At 38.7% G+C, this 10,710-nt stretch overlaps 2 protein-coding genes across 2 annotated transcripts; one reads left to right on the top strand and one right to left on the bottom strand.

Moving 5' to 3' along the window:
• Positions 1-295: 295 nt before the first annotated feature.
• Positions 296-7,175, top strand: LOC136943670 (uncharacterized). The gene is made up of 15 exons (XM_067237080.1): positions 296-562; positions 1,212-1,331; positions 1,611-1,858; positions 1,942-2,064; positions 2,199-2,333; positions 2,590-2,658; positions 2,988-3,035; positions 3,112-3,231; positions 3,881-4,051; positions 4,432-4,643; positions 4,794-5,113; positions 5,284-5,459; positions 5,526-5,698; positions 5,993-6,207; positions 6,868-7,175. Exons 1-15 carry the CDS (start codon positions 358-360, stop codon positions 7,134-7,136), a joined length of 2,604 nt encoding a protein of 867 aa, XP_067093181.1. The 5' UTR covers positions 296-357; the 3' UTR covers positions 7,137-7,175.
• Positions 7,176-7,187: 12 nt separating this feature from the next.
• On the bottom strand, positions 7,188-10,257 carry LOC136943671 (uncharacterized). Its single transcript, XM_067237082.1, has 4 exons — positions 9,592-10,257; positions 9,117-9,355; positions 8,446-8,630; positions 7,188-8,195 (listed from the first exon to the last, which is right to left on the bottom strand). The coding sequence occupies exons 1-4, from the start codon at positions 9,857-9,859 to the stop codon at positions 7,400-7,402; spliced, it is 1,488 nt and encodes a 495-aa protein (XP_067093183.1). The 5' UTR covers positions 9,860-10,257; the 3' UTR covers positions 7,188-7,399.
• Between the last annotated feature and the right edge of the window lie 453 nt (positions 10,258-10,710).

Below are 10,710 nucleotides of genomic sequence, written 5' to 3'. Positions count from 1 at the left end.
CTGTTTTACTAGTAACTTTTCATTAGATACTAGTACCTATTTTTTAGTTACTAGTAACTAATCCAATAGTTACTAGTATCTATTCCCGTTTTACTAGTAACTTTTCATTAGATACTAGTAACTATTCTTTAGTTACTAGTAACTATTACCAACAAGATATCTAGTTAACATGCAAATTGGCTTTAGAAGATATCTAGTTAACATGCAAATTAGCTTCTGAAGACCACACCTCACAGAAGACCGCACAATTTTTTATTTTTTTATTCAGCCAATGAAATCTCCTAGCTCAATTCCCGCGCCTTTCTGGAGCTTGACAATTCACCAGCACAGGCTGATCGCCATATAGCTAATTGAGCTATGGCGGAGACACGTTCACCGACGAACACTAATCAAGACACTAATGAGCAACCAGTTGCAGCTGCAGCAGTGTTTGACCGAGTGTTTAATGCTCTGCAACGTGCTAGGCACGAATTGACGTTGGCTCCATCGGCAGGGACTTCTGGCACCAACATTTTGACATCAACCAGAAATCTTTTCAGAAGACGTGGAAATCGAGTTCAAGGTTAGTACTGTAGCTAGCTCTATCCAGTTCATTCAGTGGTGGCACAACTATGTAATTTGGCTAATAATGGCTAACGATAATTACAGAGATCATTATTTTTTTACTTTCGTTGTACAATATTCCTACCTAAATGCACAAATATAGCTAGTTATCGATTCTGCCACGTTATTTAAACATTTTCCATTGCAGCTTGAAAATCTAATCGGTTGGGGGTGCACATGGCGTTCATCAATGACATAAGCTAGCGTTAGCTCAGCGATTACAAACTTGTTTTAGCCACGGCACATTTTTTTACATTGGAAAAATCTTGCAGCACACCAACGACCAAAAAGTTTCCAAAATGACACTGTAGCCTATTACAATAACATAATTGGGTGTGCTCAAAGGCTTCGGCGAGTAGGCCTACAACCATTGTTCTCTTGCATATGTATTTATTTTCCCACCCCTTAAAAGTTGGTCCCGCTGGCTAAACTGCATACGAGTAAACCAAGATACTTAAAACTCATTTGAGATGCAGATGGGCTCCATGCTGGCTTTAAATTAGGTGTGCTATAATACCACAACTGGAAGTTTGCTTTGCAAATCGCCTGAAGTATTGAAATTATTCATTCATAAAGTAAATCTCAATCTTATTGAAACTTTGATTTAGGCACATCCTCCAGAAGGGGACGTTCGACTTGGCAGGTGGGCCTCTTTCTGCTCCCAAGACCAGATATCCAGTCTCTGCCATCAACTTCTGCGCGTCAGGCTCTAACAAATAATGGATTAGGTACATCATGCACTGTTATTAGGTAGAAGCAATGAAATGTGTTTGACAAAAAATAATATTAACTTGTATGACATTGGTAATATAATATAATAGAAACTTTTGTAATTTTAAAATGATCAAATGGATAATGCATTTGCAGTTTGTCAATCCTTAAAAAAAAGTTAATGTATGTAATCAAACTAGTATTGCAAGCCAATACAGGCATAGTCAATCTAGTAGATGGTTTATCAGTTTTAGAGGATTATGTCTTTCATTCATTTGTTTTCAATATTCTTTTAGGAGTACCAGTGCAGGAGTCAGTGGATGGACAACTGTCCACCATTGAGCTGAATTGGAGTCTGGCAGAATTGAACCACTTTGTTTGTCAGAGATTCCCAATGATTAGCTTGAACCTGGTGGGGTTTGAGCTGGCAAAAGTAGACAAGGGCAAAAAAATCAAAAAGGTCCAAGCCAACTCTGTGAGAGCCCTGAAGAAAGTGATGGGAAAGAGCAGACTCTACATTCTCCCCTGTGCTGAAGTGGGGCAGGTACAGTGCAGTTTCTATTCACTGTATTTGCATCCATGTGTCCAAGTGCATAATTCACAAAATATTCTGATTTGTCTCTTCAGACACAGGATCTACCCATACCACCTGACACCATACATGAAGCACAAGGCAACCCAGCACTTGAGAGGCCTCAAAGTCCAAGAGCAGAAGTCCTCACTGTACCTGCGACAATAAATGATGTAGAGGTAGGTAACTTGCTGTCTTAATTCTTTACTATTGGACTGGATTTCATCCGTGACTATTTATATGAACACAAGGGAGGTTGGCGGATCAGAGCAAATGCGTAACCACATGTCCTATTTGCTTTTCTGAATTGCAGGGGTACACCTCTGACTTGTCCAGTCATCATCAGAGTCTACATCCGACCAGCACTGAGACTGTAGAAAACCTTGAGAGAGCTCAAAGTCCAGGACTGGTTGTACTGCCTATAAATGGAACACCACATGATGTAGAGGTAACTTGTTCTTTCCTAACTTTACATAGAGGGGTTGGAGGACCTATCCAAATAAATGTATCTGCTGTGTCAAGGTTTTCTTTTTTTTCTATGACTCATTGTTGTCTCTATCCTTGACTCTGGTTTGTTGTAGTAATGTGCAACTTGAATTAAAACCCAAGCAATTTCAATTAATTGTTCACCATTGTCATTTAAACAATAGTTATAAAAAAGTGTTATAGCATTTGCTTCCTGGTTTTAATAATTGTTTTAACAGGAGTGGAGGACTGTACGGCAACAACAAGACATTGAATACAATCTGTCATTGAGAGCTGACCAAGAAAAGGTATATTTTTTTTGGAACATTTAACTAGGTATTTGCCTTTCCCCTCTGCTCTTCTCCTTGTACACTAACGGCTGCACCTCAAGTCCCCAGGGCCTTTTATATTGTGTATATTAACTATATACATTATAATTTATTCTGCATACCTTTCCCCGTAGTAGTTGGTTTTAGGTTGGCTTTGTACCTTGTTAGTATAGTTAGATTTGTTTAAACTTAACACCACTTATGTATTCCTATACGCATGCACCTTCCTGCCAACATCAATTCCTTGTCTGTGCAAACTTTCATGGTGATTAAAATTTCTGAAGCTGATGGTTTTTATTTGATGACAGGATCAGAGCAGACGAGCTGTCTGCGACTACGAGGAGAGGCGTTTGAAGGTACTATATCATCTCCGTAAGCATCTATTCAGTAGAAGGCACATATTCAACCTGTTACAAACTCACTGTCTCTCAGACAATAGATGAGAGACTCATGAGGACAACTGAGGAACCTGCTGGTGGCATACCTCTGAAAGTCAGTTTTCCAGATGGCACAATGAAGATCAGACGGTTCCATACATCTGATCCTATGCAGGTAAACATTGTTGAATGTACAGATGTATAAATGCTTAATTTGCTAAAAAAAAATTATGTGATTCTTCTGGATTTGTAAAATTTGGGATTTTCCAACCAAAAACCATGACCCATCTGAAGAATGTAGATCTGTAAGGTTTTGCATCTCAAATATGAAAACGGCTTTTCAAAGAAAAGGCTGTGTTTTTACAGAAGGCAAAATCATTCAATTGAGTGCTTAGCATTCCGCACTGTATGAGGTTACCTAATTAAACCTCTGAACACATGATGACATTATGTAATATCATATCAATTTCCTCATCCTTACATAGACATGGTTTGTCCTTGTTGTCTAAATTGACCATCTACTGGTGCCTGCAAGCAGGCCTCATAACTCTGGAAACTAAAAACCTTAACATTTTACTACTCACCCTCCACTGGTGTGTAAATGAGACTGCGTTACCTGCTACTGACTATACTATAAATATGGTACTATGTTACCCACATTTTGCATATAGTGCAATTGTAATTTTTGGTTTAAACACTATAGTTTTATATATTTAAAATATATAAACACAGCAAGGATGTCAGGTCAAAACGGCAGTCATAAACCTTGATTGTCATTGTACTGATATTTTCCGGCTAGTAAATAAGTACATATTTTATTTCAGGCCTTGTTTGACTTTGTTGGATCACATGCCTCAGCCACTGAGTATTTTTACATCAGAGAAACTACGTCAGGCACCACAGTCATCAACATGGTGTCTGGGACTCTTCTGGACCACAACATCACCTCTCCATTGAACCTCCATGTTCGATGGATGGACATGGAGGAAGTGCAGGTGAATAATATAATAAAAGTGGGGTGGGTATTTATCACTTGTGTTTTGGACAGCCTCATTTATGTTTCTGTGAAATCAATTTTAACACAAAATTTGCAATGACTCATGTGTAACGTACCTTTTGGTATTAAAGCAGCAGTTACAACTTCATTCAACACTTGTTTAATGCATTGCATGCTAGACCTCAAAGCTCATTTACCAATTTGAAAGTGTGATTTGGTTAACATTGTTGTGGATAGAACTAAATTAGATTACCTTTGAATTAAAATTTACTTTTTTGAAAGTAAAGATTTACAAAGGTGTTAAGTTTTAGCTCCGAAATCAATGTAATAGATGTAATCTTTTATCTTTGTGTATTTACAACTTATCACTTTCTGAAGACCATTTACCAGCAGCAAAACAGAGTTTCTGCTGAAGTGCCTGATTTGATGGAGGTTGTCCAAAGTGATTTTGGGCCTACACAGTGTGGACCTGCAGAGGAAATCTACATAGATTACCTTGACATCATGCCAGAGACTGAGATGTCAGAGCCAGATGAGATGCAGCTGTCTGAGCCAGATGAGATGCAGCTAACGGATAACATCGAAATTCAGTGAGTTGTACATATTTTGTTGTAGCGTTTCCAGTCTATGGTCAGTTGTTTCTAGATGAAAATATAGATTTTGGCATGTGACTTTGAATGCATTGGGGGGGGGGTGGACTTTACTGCATTTTAATATTTACAATATTAAAATGTTTGCAGATGCACAGAAGATTTTGACTGTTCCCCAAAAGAAATTCTTTTGGAACTTGGGAAAAATATTAACTACAACTTGAGCTGCAGATTTAACATCAACCGAAACAATGTACTCGATGGTGCATTTAGAGCATTCAACCGGAAATCATACAATCCATTTAAGAGAATTTCTGTTAAGTTTTCTGATGAAACTGGACATGTTGAGGAAGGAATAGATTTGGGAGGTCCAAGACGAGAGCTTTTAAGTCTACTAATGGAAGACATTGAGCGCTCCCCGATGCTGGCAGGTCCAGATGGACAAAAAAACCTTGCTCTTGACTCGATTGGTGAGCCCTTTTGTCTACATTTTCAGTTAACATTTTCATTTCAGTAGCACTGGCAAAAGATGGAATGGTTGCCTTGGAAGTTTTGAATAAAATGAAGTAATCATGGATAATTGGCTATTACATGTAAGACTACTTTGGAGTAATGTTATCATGTCAATTTTACTCTCCAGCTGTCAGAGAAGACAAGTACTATATCATGGGGAAGGCTATATCAGTCAGTATGGTTCATGGGGGGCCATCACCGGGATTCTTTTCTCCCACTTTATTTGATTGCATTGTGAAAGATAACGTCTCACCCACCATCGATGATGTGCACGACCTTGACTTGCGAGCTAAAATCATACAGGTAATTTCAGTTTATTTTTTAATTTTTTACTTGACCTATTCGTGCTAAAATATCTGATTTTGCCAGGTATCAGAGGCCAAGTCCATGGAGGAGTTGCGTTCAGTTGTGTCGAGTCACAGTGACTACCTGTCTAATGCAGGCTGCCTACGAGCTTTAAAATGTCTGGAGGACAAAGACCTGCTTTTGCAGGACATCCTCCAGTTCCAAGTCGTAAACCGACTCCATGGTCCACTCGAACGGTATAATTGAGCATTGTTTTAAGTGCTGTTTGTCGATTTGAGCTCTAACATTCATTGTAGCAACCAGCGTACAAATGCTGTAAATTTTCATTTATCCCATGAGATATTTATACGGGATAATGATTCCCTGCACTATGCAGTGCCTGGTTACACAGTAACACAACGTGAAATGTTTAAGTTCTGTTCTTACAGTACACAATTTTAGTTTGCTTTTCAATGCTACATTTGTATAATGTGACAATTCAGGCTTGAGCTCACTCACTTACTGGATCTATCCACTTTTAATTCTTCAAGGTTCAAGGAAGGCCTGAGGACATTAGGATTGTTGGAGGAGGTTGTCAAACAGCCAGAAGCCTTTCGTCCTCTCTTCTGCAGCCCACCACAGACCCTTAACGCAGATGGTCTCGATCACCTGTTTGTCATCTGTTTTTCCAGTGCAGGAAGTAACAGACGAGTACAGGAAAACATTGCTGTGGGCTTTTGGAGAGACTACCTTCTAGATGCAGAGGGCAAGTAATAGATCAGTTTGCTTTTTATTTAGTTTACCATAATTTTACCAGGCAAGTTGGGCCTGCCCGTGCATAGCTTGAATGTCACACACATTATCCAAACCCCGGCCACTGACGAGTTAGACACGCTACAGCTCGCTGACGCTTAACTTAATACTCTAGTGCATGATTCTGAACACCACTTAAACCTGCACTATAACTTTTTGAAACCCCCCCCCCCCCCCAAAATATATATAAACTGTGTAAATGGTAGGAACTAATATATTGGATCCAGTGGTTGAAAAATACAAATTTGACTGCCGTATATTCCGGACTATAAGGTACACTTAAAAGCCTTTAATTAAAATAAAAACTGAGCTTTATAATCCAGAGCGCTTTATATATGAAAAAGATCGAAAATGGACCATTCATTGACAGTGCGCCTGAGTGCGAACAATACGGTAATACAAACTATAGACGACAATAAAATGGCTAAATCGACATCAACTTGAAAATAATGCATATTATGGACAAATTAATAATGTGCATTTTCAGAAATTGGTTATTGTCCCTGTATTACCATGTTCAGTAATAACTAGTTTAAGGCTGACAGGATCACTTTATGGAAAGTTGCATAGGGCAGCTTGAATTGGCTTCCTTATAACATTTCTTTCTTTACAGAAGGTAACTCCCCCTGCTCGTTGGAGAAAATTCTAATGTTTGCGACTGGATGCAGTGCGCTACCTGCCATTGGCTTGAAGCCGGAACCATCCATCGAGTTCCTGCACACTGACTGTCTTTTACCTGGGGACACTCAACAGAGGGCGAAGTTTCCAACGGCAAACACATGTGTGAACTGCTTGCGTCTACCTTTGCACAAGGATTACACTGCCTTTAAGTACAATATGGACTTTGGTATTTGCAATACACAGGGCTTTGGTCAAGAGTAGGGCTTAGAATGAAATGGTGTAAGGAAACTGTCAATAGGCTTTTTGTTTTTTGGTACTGTTCATCTTTAATTCACAAATTCAAACCAAGTTTTTGTTTCTGAACCTCAAATGTAATTTACAATTGTACAAAAATGTTGTTCAACTAAATGTGACGGAAGGGTTGTACAATAAAAGTGGTCTTTCTGTTACTATAACATCACCTAGATCTATGAATCAAGCACATTGCAAGGCAAATCTAAAAAGAGAGCATAGACATGCATTAGTCATGTGATTGAAGGCAGTCCCCTGGCTGGCTCATTCAACTTATTAGAAATTTCAGTGCAGCATGTTTGATATTTCACTTTCAAGTCCACAATTCCCTCTATAGCCCTCAAAATGTCTTGCTGTTGTTGGTGGTTAAGATTTACATTTAGTTGTTGGACAACTACAGCTGGGAACTGTTCTTCTATGTCAGTTGGAAAGTTGTTGATGCCATGTTGTGCCAGAAGGGCCTCTAAACTGTCCTCCCTATATGGGTCATCACCAAATACGTTGTTGATGGGAGTGCTGTCTGCCTCTATGTTGGTCAGCATGCCCTCTGTCCAGATCTGTGAGGGTGTTCGGTTGTTTTCTGTCCTTAGACTGTGCTGATTCCAGGCCTCTCTAAACATGTTCAACCTACGTTGAATTTCTGGTAGATAGGTCAGGTGTAGTGATAACTTGTGGATGTCATTTTCTGGATCTAGTATGGCAGCATCCTCTAGGCTGTAGAATTCATTGTAGAAGTAGTGTAGAACTTGCAGGAACACGTCTCTCCAGAGGCGCTCTATCCTCTGGTTGTGAACAGATTCCCCTGTTATGTGACTACTGCGCTCTACACCCTGGACAATATTCATGAACAATGCTACTTGTGTGTTCTCCCCACCATGATCAGAGCGAACTCTGGATGGGAGTCCATACAGGCATGTTGCCTTCAAGAACTGTGTAAGTACAGTGACAGCTTTGTTGTTTGTATTACAGTTTAGGTATGTTACTAGGCGTGAGTATCCATCTATGGCTCCATGAACAACTAAGCCCCACCTGTAAAGGAAAAACTATTGGTCAACAAAATTAGTACTTCTCAGTTATATACAATACATCTTTAATGGTGCCATTTGTAGAATATGAGAAGAAACAAACTAGTTTCTCTTTCCAGCTGACCATCTTAAATGCTGAATTTCTGATAATCAGGGAATACATGTTCTACAGCTTTTGGAAGCTGGTTACTGAAGAAGAAAGTAGTTTGCTTGGTACAACAGTGCATATTTAATTGTCAAATACAACTGAATACCTGATGAGACGCATGTTTCCATCCATATGCCACAGACTGTTGGGATATGGCACATGGTATGTTCTTCTTGCCACGGTAGCACTCCATCTTCGCGCAGCAGCCGCTGGGTCAATATAAGTCAGCATCGCTCTCACTCTCTGTCGTGTTACAAAGAATCCTTCTGCTCGCAGCAATGCCCTCATCATCTGAAACCACAGGCAATTTACACCTTTGGTAAAACATTTTTTTACTAAATTGACGTGTTTTGATAGAAAATTGAATCTTCATTCCCCAAGGTGGCATTAAATATATCAGAAATAATAGTCAAACATAATTAATTATGAATGAGCTAAAAGGAAAATGTCTCTGCAGTTGTATTTACATTAGCAATCATGAATCAGTCATTTACAACAGTGATAGATATTTGCAACATTGGTAAGGTATTGGATATCTATTTTAATCAATTTAATGTCACCTTAGTGAAACTCTATCTAAAACATTAATAACCCTAGGTGTTCTTAAACATTTGAGCGGTAGTGCATGAACACTATTATACGTCTATTTATGCTAACAAAAAGGCCAACAAACTTTCAGAATGAAAACGTGTAGGCTAGCCTACATCACACGGGCCAGGATGCTAGAAAATGTTACAAAAATACTGATTAGTTATAATACACTTATAACAATGTCACCTCATTTCCAGATCTTGGAAACTGTCTGTGAAGTCTTCTTATATGATCTTCAAGTTCCTCATTGGTTAGGGTTCTTGACCTGGAACTCCTAATTGGTAATCCAAGCGCTCTGGTTTTCTGATATAAAAAAGATGCTGAACATTTCAGCAGCTGTCCCATCCGCTTGACTGTGTAGCCTTGACCCACGAGGAACTGTATTTGCTGCCTTGTTATGGCAATTTTAGGTCTCCCTCGCTGGCCTGAGAACATAAGTTAGAGATACAAGTTGGGCAGAGATGGTCAGGAAACGTTAGCAACTAATGTAGCTAATAAAGACAATACTGTAAAGTCAAGGTAGATAACATCGGCCCTCGACAGCTAGCAAGCTATCTTAAGTAATAACCTACAGGGATCTCTAATACAAGGTATATTTGGCTAACCACCATATTACCATTGTACGAGTAATGTTATTCTAAAAGTAAAATCCAAACGTTACCTGAGGGCATACGAGGGGCTGAAAAGGCGTCTTCGCTGTGCTCTCCTGACATCGCATGTGTGGTGGTGATGAGAGCTCGGAGTTCTTCAAGGCTAGCAACAAGTTCTTGCATTGTCTCCACCGATAAAATACCGTCCAGTCTTCTTAAATTCACAAGTGATGACTCAATCGGCATCAATCGTGCGTGGCTTATGTTAGCTTGTTGGAAAGCTCTTTCTAATGCTCTGCATTTTCGTCCTATTTCTTCAATTACACATAGGTGTGCCATTTCTCAAATCGGTTCGTTGATATTTTCTCTGTGGTGCTGTCTTCTGTGAGGTGTGGTCTTCAGCAGCTAATTTGCATGTTAACTAGATATCTTCAGAAGCTAATTTGCATGTTAACTAGATATCTTCTAAAGCTAATTTGCATGTTAACTAGATATCTTTAGAAGCTCATTTGCATGTTAACTAGATATCTTCTAAAGCTAATTTGCATGTTAACTAGATATCTTGTTGGCAATAGTTACTAGTACTTATTGGTTTCGGGATATGTCGGAATAGTTACTAGTAACTAAAAAATAGGTACTAGTATCTAATGAAAACTTACTAGTAAAACGGGAATAGATACTAGTAACTATTGGATTAGTTACTAGTAACTAAAGAATAGTTACTAGTATCTAATGAAAGTTACTAGTAAAACGGGAATAGATACTAGTAACTATTGGATTAGTTACTAGTAACTAAAGAATAGTTACTAGTATCTAATGAAAGTTACTAGTAAAATGGGAATATATACTAGTAACTATTGGATTAGTTACTAGTAACTAAAGAATAAGTACTAGTAACTTTAAAATAGTGACTAGTACGTTTATAGAAATAAATGTTAAAACGGCTTGCCATACTGGTGTGTGTAGGACAAAGTCTCTCAATCTTCTGCATGCAATTCTTTGAAGTTCTTCTCCGTTGGGTTGTAGCTCGCCATCAAATGTGGAATCCAATCCAGGATCAACTCGAACTCAAACTCCTCAAAAAACCTGACCTATGTGGGCAAGGTCAGAACTTATGTTCAAACTCTTATTTCCAATGGATGATTATAAAACAAGAATATATTCTAAATCTGACATATACACTTAATACC

Source organism: Osmerus mordax, chromosome 5 (assembly GCF_038355195.1).
Source record: "Osmerus mordax isolate fOsmMor3 chromosome 5, fOsmMor3.pri, whole genome shotgun sequence".
Taxonomy (NCBI): domain Eukaryota; kingdom Metazoa; phylum Chordata; class Actinopteri; order Osmeriformes; family Osmeridae; genus Osmerus; species Osmerus mordax.
Note: the sequence above shows the minus strand (reverse complement) of the source record. Positions and strands in the feature narration are given on the sequence as shown.

Coding starts and splice junctions, on each gene's coding strand:
- LOC136943671 (XM_067237082.1), bottom strand. CDS start 9,859: ATGGCACACCTATGTGTAATTGAAGAAATAGGACGAAAATGCAGAGCA. Junction 8,631..9,116: donor TTCCAAGATCTGGAAATGAG/GTGACATTGTTA, acceptor CTGTGGTTTCAG/ATGATGAGGGCATTGCTGCG. Junction 8,196..8,445: donor GGAAACATGCGTCTCATCAG/GTATTCAGTTGT, acceptor TTTCCTTTACAG/GTGGGGCTTAGTTGTTCATG.
- LOC136943670 (XM_067237080.1), top strand. CDS start 358: ATGGCGGAGACACGTTCACCGACGAACACTAATCAAGACACTAATGAG. Junction 2,334..2,589: donor GAACACCACATGATGTAGAG/GTAACTTGTTCT, acceptor TTGTTTTAACAG/GAGTGGAGGACTGTACGGCA. Junction 5,460..5,525: donor TGCGAGCTAAAATCATACAG/GTAATTTCAGTT, acceptor TGATTTTGCCAG/GTATCAGAGGCCAAGTCCAT.